The 26,700-nt window shown below is 44.1% G+C and overlaps 1 protein-coding gene across 5 annotated transcripts in view; it reads left to right on the top strand.

The window, feature by feature from the left end:
- MYT1 (myelin transcription factor 1) overlaps window positions 1-5,489 on the top strand; it is a 105,508-nt gene extending 100,019 nt beyond the window's left edge. For all 5 annotated transcript variants that reach the window (XM_077460377.1, XM_077460374.1, XM_077460373.1 and 2 more), the window contains one exon: window positions 562-5,489. In XM_077460377.1, the coding sequence (XP_077316503.1) occupies window positions 562-702 (141 nt within the window). In that variant the 3' untranslated portion in view covers window positions 703-5,489. The remainder of the gene's footprint in view (window positions 1-561) is intronic.
- Window positions 5,490-26,700: the final 21,211 nt, after the last annotated feature.

Below are 26,700 nucleotides of genomic sequence, written 5' to 3'. Positions count from 1 at the left end.
TTTGATCTGAGCATGCGTGACACTTTGTCGGATCGGAATTCTCTACACATGATCAGACAAAGTCCGATCGGATCATGTTTTCGGAAAATTTTATAGCCAAGCTGGAAAACTTGGTCCGTCGGAAACAGTCCGATGGAGCCCACACACTGTCGGATTATCCGACAACACGGTCCTATCGGACATTGTCCATCGGAATGTCCGACTGTGTGTACAAGGGCTAATGAAGGGGTTTCTCAACCAGGGTTTCATGGATCCTCAGGGTTCCTCCAGAAGTTGCTAGGGGTTCCTTAAGCAATGAGCAAGTTCTGCCTCTTAAATAAGTTCCCACTGACACCATTGATCTTTTTAGCTATCTGTAAGGGGGGAATTCTTCCCACTGACCATCACACTAATGTATCATGAGTTGTAGATAATCCTTTTTTTGCAGGGGTTCCCTGAGACTGGAAAGTTATTTCAAGGGTGTTGAAAGAGTTTAGAAAGGCTGTCCTAGAATGTAAAATTGTATGAACAATCAACACTATTTTTTAAAATATAATGTTTTTGCTTTCTTCTTACAAACAGGAGCCCATCAGTGAACAGAATTTTGATTCCTATGTCAACACCCTAACCGACATGTACAGTAACAAAGAGTGTTACCAAAACCCAGAGAACAAAGCTTTGCTTGAAAGTATCAAACAAGCGGTTAAAGGTATTCAGGTCTAAAAAAAAAAAAAAGGGAATAGATGGACTTTCCCATTTAGTATTCAGGTTCACGATACTTCACGGTTTGTACTTTGAATCAAAACTTAAAGGACCAAAATAATTTAAAAGAAAATGAGGAAGCCCAAAAAGTTGGACAAAAACTGTATTTTTTTTTCCGTCAGTTGTATGTGGCTATCAGACAGAATGTGGGGATCACTTTGCGAAAAGGAGGTTCTTGCAAGTGAAGAATGGTCACAAGCCAGCCCCCACCGTCTACATCCCGCGTACGAGAGCCCGGAAAAATGACTTGATCGCCACAAATCCCTTGAGATTTGTACAATGGACCATACCCAACTGGAAGCCAAAATGGGAGCGTTTTCTCCACGGATGAACTGTCTGGGCCGTGTCAGTCATTGTGTTCTGTTGCAGTTACGTCTGGCAGGGGGAAGATAAAGACAAAGTATTATACACAAGAAGAGTCCTTACTATTTTTTTTACTTTTTTTTTTTCTGCGAGAAACATTTGAAGAGCAGTTCTATAATTCCGACAGAAGCGCAAAGGATTATCGGTTCTCAGGGAAAGCTTTTGGAGTTACCAACTGCGCAATTTTTTTTTTTTTTGTGTCTTAACCCTACCATGAGCAGTTGGAGATCAGTAAACTAGCCGCTTCAAAAATGCATTGCTAACGTGAACGTCCTTAAAAAACGTGAATTTGCCGATGTCGAGTGGATGTGGGAGGGCCAGATCTCTGTGTCATGTTAACGTGTCTATATTTATTTATTTTTTAATTCGGTATCGTTCTTGTCCCTTGTGTGCTGCAGTGCAAGAATTGTAAAGCAACGATGTTCCTTGCATCTTGCAGGAAAGGGGTGGGATGCCTTTTTCGATTGGATGCCCTGGCACCAGTCCTTTGGTTTTAACGAAAAAGATAGCAGTACCACCCCGTACTATGAGGGCATCAATATCTGTTGCATTTATTGGAGTCTGCTGTGCCTAAATGTAAATTTGATGGACATTTTTATTGTTAACCTTTATTTTTTTTAATTATTCAGGAAAACAGCTGAAAAACAGTTGTATATTAATTGCAATACATTTTCCAATCCTATAATAGGCTTTTAGGTGAACTTTAGGGGAAAATGGGATGACTAGGTGGCCTATGTCTATACCACAGTGAAAGGCAAATAAGTCAATGATCCTTCACTGTGAAATTTAGAAAGTAGGTAACCTGTCCCTACAGTGGGGAAAATAATTATTTGATCCCTTGCAGATTTTATACGTTTGCCCGCTTACAAAAAAAATGAAGGGTCTATAGTTTTTATCATAGGTTTATTTTAAATAATAGAGACAGAATATCACCCAAAAATCCAGAAAAAACACAATACAAATTTTATAAATTAACTTGCAGTTCAGTGAGTAAAATTATTTGAAACCCAAGCAAAACATCTCTTAGTACTTGGTGGAGAAACCCTTGTTGGGAAGCACAGAGGTGAGACGTTTCTTGTAGTTGGTGACCAGGTTTGCACAAATCTCCGGAGGGACTTTGGTCCACTCTTCTTTACAGATCTTCTCTAAATCCTTAAGGCTTTCGGTTGGCAACTCAACGTTTCAGCTCCCTCCATACATTTTCTATAGTATTAAGGTCTGGAGACCGGCTAGGCCACTCCATGACCTTAATGTGCTTCTTCTTGAACCACTTCCTTGTTGCCTTGGCGGTATGTTTTGGGTCATTGTCACGCTGGAAGATTTTACAGTGCATGCCTCCATCCAATGGCCCCTCAATGCGACAAAGTTGGCCTGTACCTTTAGCAGAGAAACAGCCCCAAAGCATCATGTTTCTACCTCCGTGCTTGACTGTAGGGATGATGTTCTTAGGGTCATAGTCAGCATTTTTCTTCTTCCAAACGCGACAAGTCAAGTTAATGCCAAAGAGCTCAATTTTGGTCTCATCTGACCACAGCACTTTCTCCCCAATCCTTCTCTGAATGATTTAGATGTTCATTGGCAAACTTCAGATGGTACATGTGCCTTCTTGAGGAGAGGGACCTCGCGGGCGCTGTAGAATTTCAATCCATGGCGGCGTATTGTGTTATCAGTGGTTTGTTTTGTGACTTTGTTTCCAACTGCCTTGAGATCATTCACAAGCTCCTCCCATGTAGTTCTGGGCTGATCCCTCACTTTTCGCATTGGTCATTCTTACCCCATGAGGTGGAGTCTTGCATGGAGCTCCAGAACGAGGATAATCGATGATTATTTTGTATTTCTTCTATTTGTCAATAATCACCCCTACAGTTGTCTCCTTCTCACCAAGCTTCTTGCTGATGGTCTTGTAGCCCATTCCAGCCTTGTGCAGGTCTACAATCTTGTCCCTGGCGTCCTTTGGCAGGTCTTTGGTCTTGCCCATGATGGTGAGGTTTGAATGGAAGAAAGAGATTCTGCGGACAGGTGTCTTTTATACATATATAACGAGATGTCGTTAGGAGCACCTTCTTAAATTAACAAGACTAATCTGTGTACCACATGAGCACCTACTGTAGCCAGTCCGTGGGAGATAGAGATTATTGTTGGTCGGTAGGGATCAAATAATTATTTTACTCACTGAACTGCAACTCAATTTATCATATTTGTATCATGTGTTTTTTTTTCTGGATTTTATGGTTGATAATTCTCTCTCTGTTATTTAAAATACACCTATGATAAAAATGATAGACCCTTCATTTCTTTGTAAGTGGGCAAACTTACAAAATCTGCAGGGGATCAAATGAGTATTTCCCCCCACTGTATTTTCCCATAAACGAAACAAACTAAGTGACCTGTATCTGTTCGTCCGTAAAAATAAAAAAATAAAAAAAAAAAGCATTCACCCTATATCTGTTTTCAGTAACAGCCAAGCATGTAACTCATACCTGGGCCTTAGTCCTGAATCCTGGTAAAAAAAAAAAAATGCATAACTATTTAATATAGGTCTGGATTTTAGCTAACCAGATACCATAAACAGGTAAACCCTACGCCTGGACCCCATTGAAAGGAAGATAATTGAATAACCTATGCCTAACCCTAGCTAACTGACCTATAATTAAACATCTAACGTCTACATCTTAGTCGTGAACTAGATAAAAAAAAAAAAAAAAACCTAGGCAAACCCATGGCTAGACCTTGGTTATGAACTCCGGTGAAAACGCCAGGGAACCTTCGTCAGGTCCTAAGTTCTGTAATCATTTCCTTGTAAATAATACTGCTCCTAGCAAAGTTATTAACAGCTCGTATTTTCAAATTATTTTGTAACGGAGATAATAGGTTATTGTATTTAGGCATAGAGATAAAAAAAAAAAAAGATAGTTCTAAGTGTTTTCTTTAACTTTTAAAAATTTTTTAATTAAGTCCAGCCTTATTGTTTTCATATTTATCCTTTCCACCCCATATAATCTTATTTTTTCGGGGGACTGTTAGGAAAATTTTACTGCATGAAACAAAGCACTGACGGGGTTCAAAAATACCATTTAACTTCTCACTGTGCACTTTAGGACCTACATGAACGCTTAACTGACTGCCTGTCAAAAAAAAACAAAAAAAAAAAACAAACAAACTACTGACTAGTGCACTGAGGCTTTCCGTGGATACGTATTTTAAATTGACGGGCAAAAAAAAAAAAAATCCAGAATTAATTTTTTCCTTTATGGTGAAGTCCCTAAGAAATAATTGGATCTGTAGAATCCGACGTCTTCAAGTTCTGGTTTTTAAAGCTTGCATGTACTTTGCAAATGAAAAAAAAAAAAGGAAAAAAGCCCTAGCTTTGTAAATAGAATCCACGAAGTTTGTGAATACGAAGCAGTTAGCATAATAACCCGTAGAACAGCTGCACTTCCACGGAAAAAACAAACAAAAAACATAGCGATAGTTTTAATTAATTATGTAAATTATTTAATTTTTAACAAGTTCTGTTGTAATTTATTCCTTTTAATCCACACATTTCATATTTATTTAAAGTTTATTTTAAATTATTCTCTTTTTTTTTTTTTGTTGCCTATTTTAACTGGACACCCATGTCAATGAGGGGAAAGCGCAAAAAGATAAAAAAGAAAAAAATATGGAAAAACAGTAACTACAAAAAAAAAAAACTTTTCACAGATTATATTCCATGGGGGAAAAAATAAAATAAAATACACTATCTACAGCTAATAGTTTTGAAAAAAACCTAGTTATTTTTTATATATTTTGTTATTTATTCTTTTAAGCAATGGGATTTTTTTAAAGATATTTTATAAAGCAGGAGTTTTGATATTTTTGTTTAGTTTCATTTTATTGGGCAAAGGGAAAAAACAAAAGTTATTTTTTTCTTTTTCTTTTTTTTTTTTTGTTTGTTGTAATTTTTTTTTTAATTTATGTAACCCCTTTCTTTGCTGGTGAAGGCTTCAGTGGTACATTTTTACAATCCACTGCGTCCTTCTCCATCACCAAAAGGGCCACGATATTCCAGGCACTGACAACAGTATATTAAAATGCTGTATTTATTTATTAATTATTTAAGTAAAAAAAATGAAAATGAACTTGTGAAACTTGTATATTTATTTTGTCATGTTTGTGAGTCTGTTCTGTGATTGTTTATGTGACAAAAAATCCTGTTAATATTTAAAGTAAAATAACAAAAAAAAAAAAATAATATTAATAATAAAAGGTTGCAATGAAGGTCAAGGCTGACTTGCTGTTGTTCTGTGATAATCTTTCAGATACTGTGATTCCTGTCTCAGGGAACTTTCAAAAATCAACCTGACTTCACTTCAGAAATAAAGGTCATGTTCTACTTGCGGAAATCTGTCTTTTTTTTATTGCGTCACAAGTTTTATTTTGTTTAATACACACATAAATATATAGCACTATACATATACTATATATAGCACTATACTATAGCACTGCTTATACATTTTATCTGTATTGAACCCCATGTGTCATTGTTCTGGACCCCCAAGTGTCAGTGTGTCATTGTTCTGGACCCCCAAGTGTCAGTGTGTCATTGTTCTGGACCCCCAAGTGTCAGTGTGTCATTGTTCTGGACCCCCAAGTGTCAGTGTGTCATTGTTCTGGACCCCCAAGTGTCAGTGTGTCATTGTTCTGGGACCCCCAAGTGTCAGTGTGTCATTGTTCTGGACCCCCAAGTATCAGTGTGTCATTGTTCTGGACCCCCAAGTGTCAGTGTGTCATTGTTCTGGACCCCCAAGTGTCAGTGTGTCATTGTTCTGGGACCCCCAAGTGTCAGTGTGTCATTGTTTTGGGACCCCCAAGTGTCAGCGTGTCAACCTGCTAGGTCCCCCAAGTGTCAGTGTGTCACTTTTCTGGGAACCCCAAGTGTCAGTTTGTCATTGTTTTGGGACCCCAAACTGTCAGTGTGTCATTGTTCTGGGACCCCCAAGTGTTAGTGTGTCATTGTACTAGGTCACCCAAGTGTCAGTGTGTCATTGTTCTGGATCTCCAAGTGTCAGTGTGTCATTGTTCTGGATCTCCAAGTGTCAGTGTGTCATCGTTCTGGACACCCAAGTGTCAGTGTGTCATTGTTCTTGACACCCAAGTGTCAGTGTGTCATTGTTCTGGGACCCCCATATGTCAGCGTGTCATTGTTTTGGGACCCCAAAGTGTCACTGTGTAATTGCTCTGGACCCCCAAGTGTCAGTGTGTCATTGTTCTGGGACCCCCAAGTGTCAGTGTGTCATTGTACTAGATCACCCAAGTGTCAGTGTGTCATTGTTCTGGATCTCCAAGTGTCAGTGTGTCATCGTTCTGGACACCCAAGTGTCAGTGAGTCATTGTTCTTGACACCCAAGTGTCAGTGTGTCATTGTTCTGGGACCCCCATATGTCAGCGTGTCATTGTTTTGGGACCCCCAAGTGTCAGTGTGTCATTGTTTTGGGACCCCAAAGTGTCAGTGTGTCATTGTATCGGGCCCCCAAGTGTCGATGTGTTACTGTTCTGGGACCCCCCAAGAGTCCGCGTGTCAATGTGCTAGGTCCCCAAAGTGTCAATGTGTCATTGTTCTGGGGCCCCCAAGTGTAATTTTTTCATTGTATTTGGCCCCCAAGTGTCAGTGTGTCATTGATATGGACCCCCAAGTGTCAGTGTGTCCTTATTCTGAGCCCCCCAAGTGTCAGTGTGTCATTGTTTTGGGACCTCAAAGTGTCAGTATGTCATTGTTTTGGGACCCCCAAGTGTCAGTGTGTCATTGTTCTGGACCCCCAAGTGTCAGTGTGTCATTGTTCTGGGACCCCCAAGTGTCAGTGTGTCATTGTTCTGGGACCCCCAAGTGTCAGTGTGTGATTGATTTGGGACCCCCAAGTGTCAGTGTGTCATTGTTTTGGGACCCCAAAGTGTCAGTGTGTCATTGTTCTGGGACCCCAAGTGTCAGTGTGTGATTGTTTTGGGGCCCCCAAGTGTCAGTGTGTCATTGTTTTGGGACCCCAAAGTGTCAGTGTGTCATTATTCTGGGACCCCCTAAGTGTCAGTGTGTCATTATTCTGGGACCCCCTAAGTGTCAGTGTGATTGTTTTGGTACCCCCAAGTGTCAGTGTGTCATTGTTTTGGCACCCCAATGTGTCAGTGTGTCATTGTTCTGGGACCCCCAAGTGTCAGTGTGTCATTGTGCTAGGTCACCCAAGTGTCAGTATGTCATTGTTTTGGGACCCCAAAGTGTCAGTGTGTTATTGTATCAGGCCCCCAAGTGTTGATGTGTCATTGTTCTGGGACCCCCAAGTGTCAACGTGCTAGGTCCCCAAAGTGTCAATGTGTCATTTTTCTGGGGCTCCCAAGTGTAATTTTGTCATTGTGTTGAACCCCCAAGTGTCAGTGTGTCATTGTTATGGACCCCCACGTGTCAGTGTGTCATTGTTCTGGGACCCCAAGTGTCAGAGTGTCACTGTTCTGGACCCCCAAGTGTTACAGTGTCATTGTTCTAGGTCCTCCATGCATTGGGACACCCCCCCCCCCAAGTGTCAGTCTATTATTGTTTTGGGACCCCCAAGTGTCAGTGTAAATTTATTCTAGAACCTCTGTGTTAAATGTCATTGTTGATGGACCCCACATGTCAGTGTAACTTTGTTCTGAACCCAAGTGTGAGTTTGCTATTGTTTTTGGACCTCCTCTGTTGGTGTACCAATGTTCTGTGTCACTGTTCAAGGATCCCAAAGTGTTAGTTTGTCTTTCTATGGGCCCCCCAACTTTTTGTGTTATCGTGTCCCAAGTATCAGTGTCACATTGTTGTGGTGCAATCCTTGGTGTTTAGACTCTTAATTCAATGATCAGACCTTGAAGGGACCTCCAATTGTCTGTCACTGTTCATCTTAAAATAGTTGGCAATAATCCCAAGGAAATGAATCATACGTGTGATTTAAGGCTGGGTACACGCGGCCCAAAATGGCCGGTTTGGCAGGAAGCGGCTGGCTTTCAGCCCTGTGTGTACAGCTCCCTGTCCGACAGAAGCTGGTCACCCAAACGGCTTCTATTGAATGGGCATCTGAAACCAGCATCTGATCAGTGCTCACAGTCAGTGGCTAAAGTGCATGTACTCCACTGATAAGATGACAGAAAATAGCAGTCTCAGGTCTCATTCTCAGGTTCTTTCCATCTCAGTATAATCCAAGATAGGATGTAAGAGGGGGTATGGTTATTGGGTGGTCGTCACGTCCTCCATGTTCCCCTCTTCATTGGGCACCAAGCAAGGTTCACATGAAAGGCCTACCCCGAGGTGGGTTCTTCTGAGCTATGCTAGGCACTTTGAAAAGGGTCACTACCTTACACGGGGGGGGGGGGGGGTACCTTTATTTGAACAGACGACTGAACTCTAATAAACTCTTTCGATGTTACTGTATATCACCACAGTCACTTGTGCATTTATAAGGGGCACGCAGAGCCGATGCCCTCTCCACCTGTCCAGCATATCTCCGCTACCTCACTCCCAGTAACGCTATGGGGTCTCAGCGTGCACCTAGAGCAGACTCCATGCATGCACTTTATTAACTCTTCCTCCTTCCTACATGAGTACAGGATGAGGGTCTCTGCAGTGCAGATCTGCTCCTGTTGCTATGGGAGAAGGATCGCTGCTGAAGGAGTGCAGACAACATCTCCCTCACTGCAAGAGGCTATCCCACCTGTCACATGTACATGCTTACAACAGGCTGCTAAAAAACCTACCTTACCCTTGGTAACCACTTGCTTGTACTTTACACTGTATTAACTCTTGTACTGTTATCTTCATACCCCAATGTGTTTAGTGGCCCGAGCTGTGACTATATGTGCCGTTTACTTGCATGATTAGTAATATCAGAGCATACAAATGCAAAGTTTCAAATGCTTTACTTGAATAAATTAACATGATAATATATATAGACAACAGTCCAGAATAAATTACAGTCTTTTCCTAACATTCCTAATCCCTAACTTCAGGCTTGTGGCTGCCCCAGCATACCTGCATAGCAAAGAGTCCGTGATATCTTCAGGAACGACTTATATATTTATCTTACAAGACGTCTGGGACCCCTAGTGTCAAGGTGTCATTATTCTGGCCCCCAAAGTGTCAGTGTGTCATTGTTCTGGACCTCCAAGTGTCAGTGTGTCATTATTCTGGACCCCAAGTGTCAATCTTTTAGGCAATCCCCTATACTATATCCCCATACACCATCAAATCATTCTCTGCAGCTATTACCTTTTGTACCACCAGCCCCTCCCTTTAGAATGTAAGCTCTACGAGCCGGGCCCTCCTGTACCTTTTGTATTGAACTGTACTGTAATTGTGTTGTCCCCCCTATACATTGTAAACTGTCGGCGCTATATAAATCGTGTATAATAATAGTAATACTATAATCTCACACTCCAATAGACTTCCCATAACCATCAAACAGTTAGTCAATTGCCACACTAAATATGTAATTTACATGATATCTTCAGGAAGGACTGTAAGTCCTAGGTATTCTTGGCAGTGGGAACTCTGATGTCTTGATGGCATTGGAAATCCAAACTCTGGCAATGGCATTGAGTAGGTCCAACCCAAAAGGAAAAAGTTTGGAACTAACAAAACAGCACGGCAACCAGAAAAGAGCCCCAGTCCTGAGCCTCTATCCCTTTTAAAGCACACAGGACTGGGGGATGGGGCAGGAAAAACCCACCAAGAAACACCCGGGAAACACAAATAACTCCCACCTTCCCAGTTGGGGCAGTGTTAACCACTACCTGCCTACAAGTCAATATAAAGATTATATATTAATCTTTAAAGACATCTGGGACCCCTAGTGTCAGTCTGTCATTATTCTGGACCCCCAAGTGTCAGTGTGTCATTGTTCTAGACCCCCAAGTGTCAGTGTGTCATTGTTCTAGACCCCCAAGTGTCAGTGTGTCATTGTTCTAGGCCCCCAAGTGTCAGTTTGTCATTATTCTGGACCCCAAATTTCAGTGTGTCATTATTCAGGACCCCACAAGTGTCAGTGTGTCATTGTTCAGGACCCCCCCCCCAAGTGCCAGTGTGTTATTATTCTGGACCCCCAAGTGTCAGTGTGTCATTGTTCTGGACCCCCAAGTGTCAGTGTGTCATGGTTCTGGACCCCAAGTGTCAGTCTGTCATTGTTCTGGACCCCCAAGTGTCAGTGTGTCATTGTTCTGGACCCCCAAGTGTCAGTGTGTCATTGTTCTGGACCCCCAAGTGTCAGTGTGTCATTGTTCTGGGACCCCCAAGTGTCAGTGTGTCATTGTTCTGGATTCTAAGTGTCAGTGTGTCATCATTCTGGGACCCCCAAGTGTCAGTGTGTCATGGTTCTGGACCCCAAGTGTCAGTCTGTCATTGTTCTGGACCCCCAAGTGTCAGTGTGTCATTTTTCTGGACCCCCAAGTGTCAGTGTGTCATTGTTCTGGGACCCCCAAGTGTCAGTGTGTCATTGTTCTGGATTCCAAGTGTCAGTGTGTCATCATTCTGGGACCCCCAAGTGTCAGTGTGTCATCATTCTGGGACCCCAAGTGTCAATCTTTTAGGCGATCCCCATACTATAATCTCACACTCCAATAGACTTTCCATAACCATCAAACAGTTAGTCAATTGCCACAGTAAATATGTCATTTACATTATCACCTGTACCGCATGTAAAATACAATACATGGGCTGAACTACCAGATGTCTCAGTGACAGAATTACAGATCACCCGTCGGATATTAGAACCAACATGAATACGAACATAGCAAAACACATCGATTTCATCAACAAAATATACAGACCTTCAAAGTCGAAATCATTGAAAAAGTCAGTTGTCCGATCCGTGGCGGAGACAGCTTCCCCCTTCTTTGCAAAAGGGAGGTCTTTTGGATCTTTAGGATGGATACGAGAATTCCTAGAGGTCTTACGTATGAGTGGGACATTACCCACTATTTTGAATGAGTGTCTCATCATCAGTGCCTAAACTATTAACACATTGATATACCGACTTTCTTCTGCTATCTATGCACAAATAGCTGTGACCGCATACTCATATATTTACATATTCAACACATTGTTATGTATAAGACCTATATATGATTTACCCCTGCACAACATTGAGTGTCTTTTGGAACAATTAGTGAATCCACTTCTCCTATTTTCCTTATGAAATTGTAGAGAATAACAAAAAATTCCTTTACAAACATAGTTTTAACTACGAACATGAATCAAAAACAATTTATTTATTTTATTTATTATTTTTATCGCATAGAACTTAATAAAGTAAATTTTTTTAAATTTTTTTTATGCTTATTGGCCAAATTGGGAGTATAAATTCTTTTATATTTTTTTTTCTTGCACCCGCAATAGTTTACATTGCACAGAGAGTAGTAATCTAGGCCTAATTGTACTGATAGATCCTTTCGTTCATACCAACACCAATCACAATTAATCACACATGCCTGCTACCTTTTTGCACCTAACAAGTGATTACCGAAGCTGCTTTAATACTCCCTATACTCATGAGTTCTCTATCCCTATGACCAAGCTCTGGGGGGCGGAGTTAAACCCGCTGGTCGGAGTCCAGGCTTAGGTTGCCACTCCATTAATTCACTGCAGCAGGACTTCTAGGGATCACTCTTCTTTTCTTGTACCTTTGCAGTAGCCAGAACAGGTTCCATCCCCTGTCAGCACTCTGGCAGCAGCTGTGGATACCCCCTCCCCATCGAGCCTGAGTGGTCTACACACTTTTCCCAGGTTAACATCAGTGTGTCAACGTTCTGGACCCCCAAGTGTCAGTATGTCATCGTTCTGCACACCCAAGTGTCATTGTGTCATTGTTCTGGACCCCCAAGTGTCAGTGTGTCATTGTTCTTGACCCCCAAGTGTCAGTGTGTCATTGTTCTGGGACCCCCAAGTGTCAGTGTGTCATTGTTCTGGACCCCCAAGTGTCAGAGTGTCATTGTTCTGGATCCCCAAGTGTCAGTATGTCATCGTTCTGGACACCCAAGTGTAAGTGTGTCATTGTTCTGGACCCCCAAGTGTCAGTGTGTCATTGTTCTGGAGCCCCAAGTGTTAGTCTGTCATTGTTCTGGACCCACAAGTGTCAGTGTGTCATTGTTCTGGATCCCCAAGTGTCAGTATGTCATTGTTCTGGACACCTAAGTGTCAGTGTGTCATTGTTCTGGATCCCCAAGTGTCAGTGTGTCATTGTTCTGGACACCGAAGTGTCAGTGTGTCATTGTTCTGGACCCCCAAGTGTCAGTGTGTCATTGTTCTGGACACCCAAGTGTCAGTGTGTCATTGTTCTGGACACCCAAGTGTCAGTGTGTCAGTGTTCTGGACACCGAAGTGTCAGTGTGTCATTGTTCTGTATCCCCAAGTGTCAGTGTGTCATTGTTCTGTATCCCCAAGTGTCAGTATGTCATTGTTCTGGACACCCAAGTGTCAGTGTGTCATTGTTCTGGACACCCAAGTGTCAGTGTGTCATTATTCTGGAGCCCCAAGTGTCAGCGTGTCATTGTTCTGGGACCCCCCCAAGTGTCAGTGTGTCATTGTTCTGGACCCCCAAGTGTCAGTCTGTCACTGTTCTGGACACCCAAGTGTCAGTGTGTCATTGTTCTGGACACCCAAGTGTCAGTGTGTCATTGTTCTGGAGCCCCAAGTGTTAGTCTGTCATTGTTCTGGACCCACCAGTGTCAGTGTGTCATTGTTCTGGATCCCCAAGTGTCAGTATGTCATTGTTCTGGACACCTAAGTGTCAGTGTGTCATTGTTCTGGATCCCCAAGTGTCAGTGTGTCATTGTTCTGGACACCGAAGTGTCAGTGTGTCATTGTTCTGGATCCCCAAGTGTCAGTATGTCATTGTTCTGGACACCTAAGTGTCAGTGTGTCATTGTTCTGGACCCCCAAGTGTCAGTGTGTCATTGTTCTGGACACCGAAGTGTCAGTGTGTCATTGTTCTGGATCCCCAAGTGTCAGTATGTCATTGTTCTGGACACCCAAGTGTCAGTGTGTCATTGTTCTGGACACCCAAGTGTCAGCGTGTCATTGTTCTGGGACCCCCCCAAGTGTCAGTGTGTCATTGTTCTGGACCCCCAAGTGTCAGTGTGTCATTGTTCTGGACACCCAAGTGTCAGTGTGTCAGTGTTCTGGACACCGAAGTGTCAGTGTGTCATTGTTCTGTATCCCCAAGTGTCAGTATGTCATTGTTCTGGACACCCAAGTGTCAGTGTGTCATTGTTCTGGACCCCCAAGTGTCAGTGTGTCATTGTTCTGGACCCCCAAGTGTCAGTGTGTCATTGTTCTGGACCCCCAAGCTCTGGGGGGCGGAGTTAAACCCGCTGGTCGGAGTCCAGGCTTAGGTTGCCACTCCATTAATTCACTGCAGCAGGACTTCTAGGGATCACTCTTCTTTTCTTGTACCTTTGCAGTAGCCAGGACAGGTTCCATCCCCTGTCAGCACTCTGGCAGCAGCTGTGGATACCCCCTCCCCATCGAGCCTGGGTGGTCTACACACTTTTCCCAGGTTAACATCAGTGTGTCAACGTTCTGGACCCCCAAGTGTCAGTATGTCATCGTTCTGCACACCCAAGTGTCATTGTGTCATTGTTCTGGACCCCCAAGTGTCAGTGTGTCATTGTTCTGGACCCCCAAGTGTCAGTGTGTCATTGTTCTGGACCCCCAAGTGTCAGTGTGTCATTGTTCTGGACCCCCAAGTGTCAGTGTGTCATTGTTCTGGACCCCCAAGTGTCAGTGTGTCATTGTTCTGGGACCCCCAAGTGTCAGTGTGTCATTGTTCTGGACCCCCAAGTGTCAGAGTGTCATTGTTCTGGATCCCCAAGTGTCAGTATGTCATCGTTCTGGACACCCAAGTGTAAGTGTGTCATTGTTCTGGACCCCCAAGTGTCAGTGTGTCATTGTTCTGGAGCCCCAAGTGTTAGTCTGTCATTGTTCTGGACCCACAAGTGTCAGTGTGTCATTGTTCTGGATCCCCAAGTGTCAGTATGTCATTGTTCTGGACACCTAAGTGTCAGTGTGTCATTGTTCTGGATCCCCAAGTGTCAGTGTGTCATTGTTCTGGACACCGAAGTGTCAGTGTGTCATTGTTCTGGACCCCCAAGTGTCAGTGTGTCATTGTTCTGGACACCCAAGTGTCAGTGTGTCAGTGTTCTGGACACCGAAGTGTCAGTGTGTCATTGTTCTGTATCCCCAAGTGTCAGTATGTCATTGTTCTGGACACCCAAGTGTCAGTGTGTCATTGTTCTGGACACCCAAGTGTCAGTGTGTCATTATTCTGGAGCCCCAAGTGTCAGCGTGTCATTGTTCTGGACCCCCAAGTGTCAGTGTGTCATTGTTCTGGACACCCAAGCATCAGTTGTCATTGTTTCAAGATCCCCAAGTGGCATTTCTCATTGTGTTAGGTCCTCCAAATGCCAGAGTGTTATTGCTGTGGGACTCCAAGTAAAGTGTCTCATTGTTCTGGGTTGCCGATTGTCAGTGTATTCTTGCTATAGCATTCCATGAACCCTAAAAGCCTCAGTGCTTCCAAATCCTTAAAAAAAGCCCATCCATACAAAATAAATTCTACTTCCTACAACCTATATACCCTGAAAGCAGGAATGCCATTTCCAGCCCACTTCTGACTCTGCACAACACTGATCCATCAGTATGATTCCTTCTGGCAGGCCTTGCTGGGTCTTGTGGTTCCACCTAGCAATCCTCACTCCATGAAGAAGAACCCATCCCCTCTATACATCATATCAGCTTACTATATCTGTATTCTGCACCTGCACTACCTGTTTATGTATATATAGTGCGGGGAAGATTGAGAAATGAGAGGATGAATGATTACACTGTGAAAGATGCTCTTTCTGCCATCAGTAACTATGGAAACTGGCCTAGCAGATTTAGGCAGGATGTTGGCAGGATATATGTCATTGATAATAGCTGGGCTTCACCACCCATTTGCTATTTACACTGAGTGCTGCAAGCTGAGAAGCTTGAGTTTAGATTTTTTTTTAACCAGTTATGCTGTACACAATCAGAAAAACATGTCAAAGTCTGTATTTGCATAGAGAACGTATGACATGATAAGGTCTAGGGATTGGTTGCGTGGGTGAAAAAAATCCAGATCCTGAAAGGCAATCACTCCCCGGATCAATTATTTATTTCCTGTAAATGTGAATATTTATTTATATTTTGGGCTTCTAGAACATTTTTTGCAGCATTCGACTGAAGCTGCTGGAACCTGTTGCTATAGAAGACAATTCCACCTTTTTTTTACAGCTCATACAGTAAAGAATCCTTTCTGTACGTGGAAAGAGCACCTTTATGATGATATCCTTGTTCTCCAAAAACCATCCATACGCATCCACTACGTAACAGCCTTGTACTCTACAGTTTATTTCATGAAATTGTTTTTTACTGTGTTTTTCTGCATCCTTGTAACATCCCCTGTAATGCTCTAAACTTCTCCTTCCCCCCCCCCCCTCCTTAATTCTGTTTGATTGGAATGGCAGTGCACATTAGTTGTGGTCATTGAGTGGGAGGATCTTAAAGGGGCATTAAATACCAGGAGTGTACTACATACAGCATGCAGGGTTCAAGAGTGCACTACATACAGTTACGTACAGAGTGCAAAGTTCAGAAGTGCAATACACACACAGTGCAAGGTTCAGGAGGAGGCTATGTACAGTGTTTAGGAATGTGTTACAGGTTACAGAGTTCAGGATTGTGCTATGTACAGGGTTCAGGAGTGTGCTATGTGCTGAGTGCAGGTTTCAGGAGTGCGTTATGTACAGAGTGCAGAATTAAGGAGTATGTTACGTACACCGTACAAAGTTCAGATGTGCGTTATGCACAGGGTACAGAGTTCAAAAGTGCGCTATGTACAGAGTGCCAGGTTCAGGAGTGCGCTATGCTCACAGTGCAGGGTTCAGGGGTGTGATATGTACAATGTTCAGGAATGTGCTATGTACAGTGTTCAGGAGTGCACTATTTAACGTGTTCAGGAGTGCCTTACCCACAGGGTATAGAGTTTTGGAGTGTGCTATGTACAGAGAGCAGAGTTCAGGAATACATTACCTACAGAGTCCAGGATTCAGGAGCATGATATGTAGAAAGTGCAGAAGTATGCTATGCACAGAGTGCAGGGTTCAGGGGTGCGCTATGTACAGTGTTCGGGAGTGCACTATGTACAGCATTCAGGAGTGCGCCACTTACTGGGTACAGAGTTCAGCATTGCGCTATGTATCGAGTGCAGGGTTCAGGAGTGCGCTATGTACAAAGTGCCAAATTCAGGAGTACATTAGTGCATTATGTACAGAGTGCAGGGTTACAGATCAGGGGCAGTGGTGGATTGGGGGAGGTATATAGAGACCTTCCTCCATCATCACTAACTGCAGATATACTTCATCTGTCCTGTATACAGCTATATATACAATAACAGGACAGATGATGTATATCTGCAGTCAGCGATGATGGAGGAAAGTCTCTATATACAGAAAGGAAGAAAGTGGGTGTATATAGCTGTATACACTACACAGGACAGACGTAATCACAATTTGTGTATATCTGCGTAGTGTATACAGCTATATACACCCACCTTCTTCCTTCCTGTATATAGAGAATCTCTTTAGAGAGTATATACAGGAAGGAATAACGTGGGTGTGTATATAGCTGTATACACTATAGATATACACAAAATGTGAGTAAATCTGTCCTGTGTAGTGTATACAGCTATATACACACACTTTTTTCCTTCCTGTATGTAGCACCCTGGAGTATGGAAGGGTTGCTCCTCACAAATTTACCTGCCAGGAATAATTATTCTGGTTGATTGTTAGAGATCTATTGATTTCTCCCTAAGTTTGCCCTTGTTGCCCCTTTCTCTTCTACCGCTAGGCGGTCGAGTACTTGGTGGTACTAGATACGAGAAGGGCAACGCAAGGTCAGGTTATGGGTATATGGGGTATCTCAGCAGAGATTTTCTTGGATCCCTTGGCCTGCAGGGAGAGCCTATATATTCGGGTGGAGTCAGGTGATCGCGGTTCTGTGCCACCTGGACGGCTGTCTGGGTGGACGTGTGTTGTATTGCCCGGGCTGCTAGGCCAGAGATTGGGCCTATCCCGGGGGCATCTGGCTGCTAAACTGTCTGAGGGCCTATCCAGAAGTGGGAGAGCAGCGCAGGGTTGGGAGAGTGGGAGTGTTTGCAGGCACCCTGAAGACTCCCTAAACACAGACAAATCAGCTTCCCAATTGCAATCAGCTGTGAAAGCGTCCCATAGACAGCTGCGTGTCCGGCGCCTGGACACACTTAAAGGACAGCTTTTAAAAAAAAAAATGTATGACTAGCTTGGGTGGGGGGCAGGTGCCCTTGCGCCCCCCTATTAATGTGAGGTTGTGTGTCTTAAGGCAGATTAGAACTGAGGAGGAGCCTAGTGGAAGCTTTCTCGGTAGAGTTGCCACCTTTTCTTCAAGCCAAACCCGAACACCTTAGCAACCTGGGACACCTTTTGGTGCCCCAAGGAGAAAAGTAATGCGGTGCGTAAATTTCTCTTGCTGAAATCATCACCCTGCCCCCCCAGTGATACAGAACCTGTCCCCAGACAGCCGCCCACAGCTCCCGGGCGGCAACAGATTTGTGTGTGACTATCCTGTATACTTGGGGAGCTGCAGCCTGGTTTGAATAATTTTTCCGAGTTTCAGTCTGAGACCCGGACACATGGTCTAAAACCCGGGCTGTCCGGGTGAATCCCAGACAGGTGACAACCCTATTCCTCGGCTTTTGGCTCTGTTACACAGGAGGGGGATGCTACGTGTGTCGGCAATCACTGCACAGCAATGGATGTCCAGCACCAGTGATGGCATTGGCACCCCACCACCACCATTCCTGTATATTGCAGTAGCTGCACCCAGGAATGGTTGGAGGGTTTAGTGCAGCCGCTCAGAGAGAAGCTGTCACTTCTAAATACAGACAGCAGGCTTCTGTGTTTAGAAGTGAAGATAGTGAGTGGCAAGCACAGCGAGGGGTGATTAGGGTGTGCCCAGGCAAACCCCCAACACACCCTGTGCACAAGCCTATGGTGGCTACCTTCCTACACACAGTGGGCCCATGGAGAAGGAACAATGCCAACCTGAAACATAAAGTCAGATCACAGAGGCATAAGAAAGAAAAATTGGAGATTTGGAGGAGGCTGAGCACAAGAAGGGACTTATTTGAAGTATCACTGAAGGCAAAACTTTTTTTTTTTTTACTTTTGCATAGAGTGGAGATGAATCAGAACCCCTGTCAGTTTTTATTGCTGTCTGTGCCCCTGTTAGGGGGATCCACCCTCTCTATTTGTCCTGTTTACCATTACCATTGAAGGTAAAAGAAAATACTAATTTTGGGTTGTCCCCATAAAATTAATAGAGGGGAAATCTTCCAATAGAGACACTAGTTCTGGTGACCTGGGGATTCCCTTAATTTGCAGGGATTTCTTCTCACTTCCTGTTTTCACTATAAGACAGGAAGTGAAGGTAAATCTCTCCAATGGGACATAGATCGGAAAAAAAAGAGGGTTATGACCCTCCCTTGCTATATCCCAAAAAATAAAATATGTTTTTCCTATAGTTCTACTTAACCACTTAAGCCCCGGACCATTTTGCTGGCTTAAGACCAGAGCACTTTTTACGATTTGGCACTGCAACGCTTTAACGGACAATTGCGCGGTCGTGCGACGTGCCTCCCAAACAAAATAGACGTCTTTTTTTTCCCCCACAAATAGAGATTTCTTTTGGTGGCATTTGATCACCTCTGCGGTGTTTATTTTTTGCGCTATAAACAAAAAAGAGCAACAATTTAAAAAAAAACACATTATTTTTTTACTTTTTTCTATAATAAATATCCCCAAAAAATATATAAAAAAGCGTATTTTTTTCCTCAGTTTAGGCCGATACGTATTCTTCTACATATTTTTGGTAAAAAAATTCTCAATAAGCGATTATTGATTGGTTGGCGCAAAAGTTATAGCGTTTACAAAATAGGGGATAGTTTTATGGCATTTTCATTAATAATATTTTTTTTTTACTAGTAATGGCGGCGATCAGCGATTTTTATTGTGACTGCGACATTATGGCGGACCCATCGGACATTTTTGACACATTTTTGGGACCATTGTCGTTTATACAGCAATCCGTGCTATACAAATGCACTGATTCCTGTGTAAATGACACTGGCAGTGAAGGGGTTAACCAGGAGGTGGCTGTGTAGGGGTTAAGTGTGTCCTAGGGGCGTGTTGCTAACTGTGGAGGGCGTGGCTGTGATTTACAGATCACTGATCTCTGCTCCAATCACAGGGAGCAGAGATCAGTGTCACTTGTTGCTAGGCAGAACGGGGAGATACTGTTTAAATCGGCATCTCCCCGTTCTCCCTCCCCGTGAGACGATCGCGGGTATCCCCGCGGCGATCGAGTCCGCGGGATCTGCGGTTGGACTCGCGGGGGTCCAAACCAGCATGTGCTTGCTCCGCCACCGGCATGCACATGATGGCACAGCGGCAATTTTAAATGGACGTACCTGTACACCAATTTGCCTGTCTGTGCCATTCTGCTGACGTACATCGTCGGAAGCGGCTAAAGAATACATACTTGACTAGAACTACAGTATATTAACCCAGAGTTTAGAGTCACTTTCATCCTTTGCTGACTGCTGTGACATTTTAACTGGGTCTTAATTAGGGTTGCCATCTGTCCAGGTTTGACCCGGCCAGTCCGGGTTTTGAATCATGTGTCCAGGTTTCAGACCGCCTGAGGCTCTAATCGTGTGCTTCCAAAAAAAATAAAATTTATAGAAACCAATGAGTCCGGCACCCCGCATGGAAATTAGGGACCGGCTGTTGCTGGAATAGAATGCCGTAAGATAAAAAACCTTCTGCCTTTACAACCAGTTTAAGCTTTGACAATAAAAACTGGAAGCTGATTGGTTTCCATGCAGGGCTCACTCTAGAAGCTTCAGGTGGTGTTATGATCTACCAGGATGGGGACAGTTTTCTTCGCCTAGTCCCCTTGTGCCCCCCCACTGCACTTTCAGACTTTATGTTGTATGTTTTTAGCCAAGTGTTCTATTTATACTGAATCTCATTTGCCATCTTACAAGGTGATGATGGCCTCATGAGGAGTCATTTGCAGGTACCGTCTCTCCAAACACCCTTCTGTGTTCTCTACCCGCCTACATATCTGAATGTAGCACTAACCCCCGAAGGAGCTGCTGATTATTTTTGGGCTTACCGTTACCTTTCCGCTTCTTCTTATGGCACGTCTAGGGGATGTCCCGTGGTAGATGGCCCAGTAACTTGAGACTGACAATAGATCCAGTTGAATGGATTTTATTTGCAAACTTCAACCATTGAACAGTCTTTAACTTGGGATCAGAAGGTTGGAAAGGAAAGTTCAGGTCCTCTCAATGTCAAAGTCAAAAACGTTAAAGAACTTGCTTACTTTGACTGCATCCAAAGAATAGCCATTCGCAGCTGGATGAACACTCGGGTTGGACAGTCCCTCTCTCACAAGGCCTAGCAGCCAACAAGGTGCTTACTCAGGAACAAAACCTTTATCACGGGCGTTGTTGCAGAACACATAGGAAACTAAGCTGTAGAACACTTGTAGGATACCTGGATCTTTCAACCAGCGTGGTGATATCCACAAGTCCGGATTCTCTCGGTTACTTCAGCCCTTCCAGGCTCTTGTTAAGAAACCCAATCTCACTCGTGGTAATCTTCTAAAGAGTCCTCCCCTGGAATGCTTGAAGCTCAATGGGTCTCTCCCGAACCGGAGATGGCACCCAACCACCTCAGAATCCTCCTCTAGTTTCCCTGCCTTGGGCTAGCCAGCCCCGAGGCATTAAAGTTGGGTGGATCCGCACCCCAGGCCATAGCCTTCCTGGGGGCTGGTCAGGAGGACCAGGATCAAGTACTCAACACTTCATACTGGACCGGAACCCCCGAACCACGTGACGTCCATGCCTTAAATACCCTCTCCCAGAAGGCACAGCGGGAGAGCCACACCCACTGACCTGGCTCCGAAAGAGAGTAACCAAATGCCTGACTAGACCATAGTTTCACCCCTGCCACCAGGGACAGCACCCCCCTGTGGCCAGACTGAACATTTCACAGCCCAGTCAGACTGTAGTCTGGGTAAAGTTTTAACTTTGAAAAACATAGCGGGTGCTCTCCAGGAGCCCGCCGCTACATGAACATTGGTGGATGAGTGGTGCCATTGTTTTATTTGGAGGGAGGGTTCAGGAAGTGATGCCATTGCCTGCAATGCTAGGGTTCCAGCGTTCATATGTAGCTGTGTCACTGAAGATCTGAACCACCTTCGTGCCAGGAGCAGGACACAGAGATGGGAAGGTTATCCTACCAGCCAATGAACCATAGGAGGAAATATTGAAGCCACCTCTCAAGGTCACCTGTCAATCCAAAACGACTTTAGAGTGCCAGCTATGGGCACATCGGGGTGCTGTGTTTATTCTGACTCTGATTGTTGTGAAGCGACTATTCCTTGTGAGACCTCCATGCCTGGCCTGTATAAGATATAATCATAGAGGACAATCCTAATCAGATAGCTTGAACTCACCAAATGCCGATTCCATCCACAAGAAGCTTTTATTCTGAACATCAGGTTACAGCAGATGACAGGATACAAACAGATGAATAGGTCGTGGTATTTATGCGGTCAAAAGATGATATTGTCTGTAGCTTACAATGCAGAATACATGTGGCTTGTAGCTGCATCCATGACACAGGAAGTACAATCACAGGAAGAGGGGTGGAGCATTACATACAAAAGAAAGTGTGTCATAACATAATTGGAAATAAACTTGAGAAAACAAGTGCATTACCACAAAAGGTCACTAGATGGCAGCATGTGAACTAAATATAATAGTCCACAGAAAATGGTTAGGGAACAATCTATATAAATTATATACCCCGTTGGGGCAGCACAGTGTTTGATGCAACCCTTGTGATCCTGCCAAGCATATTTATTGATTGCAAACATTATTCTGCCTGTGCTTTAGTAGGTTATGTTAAATGGTCCCTGTATTGTGTTTTATTTCAGATGTGTAGGGGAAAAAGATACGTTTGGTGGTCGACGAGCTGTGTAAAGGTAATACAGACCGAGGGGCTTCAGATTAAAGTCAAGAACAAATGTTTTACATGTCACAATTTGTTTCTTTTTTTTTTACTAGACCAACTTACCGTCAGTTTACTGCCCTTCAAACACAAGAAGTGGTCTGTGGCCAGTGGTAATGTACTGGTATCAGTGGGTGTAAACAATGTCATAGGCTAGGTAGTCAGCAGAAGTAAAAAAAAAATTATTGGGAGGAAATAGTAACCCATCATTGGTGTCAGTGGGAGGAATAGTGCCCCATTATTGGTGTCAGTGGGAGGCATAGTGCCCCATTATTGGTGTCAGTGGGAGGCATAGTGCCCCATTATTGGTGTCAGTGGGAAGAATAGTACACCATTCAAATAACGTGTTTGAATGACACAGAAGAAGTCCCATTGGACGAAACGTACCTCAGGCCAAACATGGAGCACCTGTGGAGGGTGCTGGACGAACGCTTGCTTTTCCATTTAAGCCTCATTTTATCATCTCTAGTCTAAGTAGAACCTTTAATAAACTCTTGTGTGCTTTTAATGAATGTTGCACAATGAGTCTATCTTCCTCTTCCATATGTTTTACCGTGTGATCGGACTCTGGAGTTCCCTTGCGGGTTAATAGCTGTGGGGCATATCTTTGGAATCCAATAAAATAGGCTGAAGGCTGAACAACTAAATCAGTTATACCCGTAGTGAGGGGTGAATGCTCACTGATGCGTTTATAGACCTTGGGAGGTCTTAATCTGGTAAACAGATATATTTGCCCTATTTATCCTGTGGGGAGCACGGGGTGTTTGCACCGATTAGAAATTAGATGGACACATTTTCAAGTTCACTTTATGGATTTACAGCTGGAATTTTGGACTTCCTTTTTTTCACTTTTCTTCTAATTGATAGACTTTGTGCACTTTATGTAGATAAGGTCATGTTTGACAGAGCAACACGTCATTTGAATTTTTAATCTATGATGTGTACATATGTGTGAGTGCTGCTGTTTTGTCACTGATTATTTGCGTCAACAATTTATATACACACTAGGCGCAATATCTTTTATATATAATAGCATGCCATTGATGGTGTCAGTTGGAAGAATAGTACCCAGTTGTTGGTGTCAGTGGGAGGAATAGTGCCCCATCATTGGTATTAGTGGGAGGAATAGTGCCCCATCATTTTGTATGAGTGGGAGGAATAGTGCTTCATCGTTGATGTCAGTGGGAGGAATAGTGCCCCATTATTGGTGTCAGTGGGAGGAATCATGCCCCATCATTTTGTATGAGTGGGAGGAATAGTGCCCCATCATTGGTGTCCGTGGGAGGAATAATGCCCCATCATTTTGTATGAGTGGGAGGAATAGTGCTCCATCATTGGTGTCAGTGGGAGGAATAGTGCCCCATCATTGGTATTAGTGGGAGGAATAGTGCCCCATCATTTTGTATGAGTGGGAGGAATAGTGCTTCATCGTTGATGTCAGTGGGAGGAATAGTGCTCCATTATTGGTGTCAGTGGGAGGAATCATGCCCCATCATTTTGTATGAGTGGGAGGAATAGTGCCCCATCATTGGTGTCCGTGGGAGGAATAATGCCCCATCATTTTGTATGAGTGGGAGGAATAGTGCTCCATCATTGGTGTCAGTGGGAGGAATAGTGCCCCATCATTGGTATTAGTGGGAGGAATAGTGCCCCATCATTTTGTATGAGTGGGAGGAATAGTGCTTCATCGTTGATGTCAGTGGGAGGAATAGTGCCCCATTATTGGTGTCAGTGGGAGGAATCATGCCCCATCATTTTGTATGAGTGGGAGGAATAGTGCCCCATCATTGGTGTCCGTGGGAGGAATAATGCCCCATCATTTTGTATGAGTGGGAGGAATAGTGCCCATAATTGGTGTCAGTGGGAGGAATAGTGCCTCATCATTTTGTATGAGTGGGAGGAATAGTGCCCCATCATTGGTGTCAGTGGAAGGAATAGTTCCCCATCATTGGTGTCAGTGGAAGGAACAGTGCCCCATCATTGGTGTCAGTGGGAGGAAAAGTGCCCATCATTGGTGTCAGTGGGAGGAATAGTGCCCCATCATTGGTGTCAGTGGGAGGAATAGTGCCCCATCATTGGTGTCAGTGGGAGGAATAGTGCCCCATCATTGGTGTCAGTGGGAGGAATAGTGCCCCATCATTGGTGTCAGTGGAAGGAATAGTGCCCCATCATTTTGTATGAGTGGGAGGAATAGTGCCCATAATTGGTGTCAGTGGGAGGAATAGTGCCCCATCATTTTGTATGAGTGGGAGGAATAGTGCCCCATCACTGGTGTCAGTGGGAGGAATAGCGCTCCATCATTGGTGTCAGTGGGAGGAATAGTGCCCCATCATTGGTGTCAGTGGAAGGAATAGCACTCCATCATTGGTGTCAGTGGGAGGAATAGTGCCCCATCATTGGTGTCAGTGGGAGGAATAGTGCCCCATCATTGGTGTCAGTGGGAGGAATAGTGTCTCATATCAGTGGAAGAAATAGGGCTGGAGAAAGGCAAGCAAAGAGTCACATCCGCCCCACGGGCAGTAATTTGAAGACCCCTGTACTGGGCGATCTTGCCAGTAACCTCTTCCTGCCCAGGGTGACCCCGCTTCCTGGTTGTACTGTATCTATGCAGGAGCAGTGTTGCCCCCCTAGGACAGGAGATCAGAACACCCCTTCTCTTCTACATAACATCGCGGGGAGGTGTTTTGTAATCTTCAGGGAAAGCCGCTAAAAGTTTTTATCAGACACATATAACAGAAGACTTTCAGTGGAATATTTTACAAACTAAAAAGAAGCAAATCAGAGAAGATGATTGTTGGGGTTCACATGACTGTAATCAGAGTGTGGACCCCCGTGCTGGAAGGGGGTGCAGGGGGGGCGCTCTATACGACCTCTGACCCGACCGACTGAAGTTGTGAGGTCTTTTTTCCGTTATTCAAACCCCGACAACAGCTGAGCGCAGCACAACAATGGTAAGTTGTCGCTGAGTGTTCTGACATTCTGCTCTAAGCTGTTGCGGTTATTATGGTAATCAGGTCTCCGAAATAAAGTGGCAGATGGAAAGCAACAGAACCTTCCTTTTGTTTTGTCACTTCACACACAAAAAAGTTTTGGTGGAGCGACTGTTGGAAGTAAGCTTATTATGTGAACACAATGTACGATGGGACAAAAAAATATACACACACACACACACACACACACACACACACACACACACACACACACACACACACACACACACACACACACACACACACACACACACACACACACACTATATTACCAAAAGTATTGGTACGCCTGCCTTTACACACACATGAACTTTAATGGCACCCCAGTCTTAGTCCGTAGGGTTCAGGAGAATGCTTATATTTCAAAGCACTCTCATATCAAAGCGAGTTTCCCCATAGAAGTCAATGTAAACAAAGATAATTAGTTCTGCATTGACTTCTATTGCATGCAATACCGCATATGGCCAGAGGTGGGAGGGGGGCGCCAGAAATAATCGGGGCCAGCTCGACTGAACTCAGAAAGCCTCGGAAACACTCAGGAACTGAGTATTTCCGAGTGTTTCTGTGTATTTCCAAATGGCTCCAAACAGTTCCAAGTGTCACCGGTGCCCCCTGCACCTCTGGCCAAATGTGGTACTACACACCCCATTAGCTTGGATTCTGCTTCTGCCGAGTCAGAATTTAAAAAAAGAAAGTTACTCGTCTTTCAAAACGCTTGTTAACCGCGTTACTCATTAACCAAGGCTCCACTGTAGTCACACAAAAATCTGTTGCCATTCGGGAGCTGCGGGCCGCTGTCTGGGGGCAGGTTTGCCATCACTGGGGAAGGGGCATGATATCAGAAAGAGCAGTTTGGCCACACCCACTGTTTGCTCCTTGGGGCACCCATAGGTGTCCCCGGGTCTTTTATAACCCTATTGTGTATACTACGAAAACAAATGTGCCCTGTGCCGCTAAAGTGTTCGGGTTTGGCTTGAAGAAAAAGGTGGCAACCCTACCCATGCCACTAAGGGGCCCCATCAGGTTTGTCAGCCTCAATAAAACCAGGGGCAGTATTTAAAAATCTGTGTTTTTTAAAGAAAATCCCAAGATTATAGCTGCCCGCCTCTCCAGTACCTTTGTGTGTATGTGTATTCTGTGTGTGTTTACTGTGTGTGTATATTGTGTGTCTGTGTGTGTATACTGTATGTGTGTGTGTGTGTATACTGTATGTGTGTGTGTGTGTATACTGTGTGGCCCCATAATCTATTGCCTGGGGGCCCCATAATTTCCTATTGCCCAGGGGCCCCATAATCTTCTCCTATTGCCTGGGGGGCCCCATAATCTCCTATTGCCCGGGGGCTCCATGAGTTGTCAGTCCGCCCCTGGTCAGGACTATGTGCAGGCCAGTCCAACTGTTGGTAATACAGTGTGTGTG

Source organism: Lithobates pipiens, unplaced genomic scaffold (assembly GCF_037356315.1).
Source record: "Lithobates pipiens isolate NorthernLeopardFrog02 unplaced genomic scaffold, aLitPip1_a1.2 Scaffold_28, whole genome shotgun sequence".
NCBI classification, from domain to species: domain Eukaryota; kingdom Metazoa; phylum Chordata; class Amphibia; order Anura; family Ranidae; genus Lithobates; species Lithobates pipiens.
The sequence above is the reverse complement of the archived record's forward strand: the minus strand, read 5'-3'. Positions and strand labels throughout refer to the sequence as shown.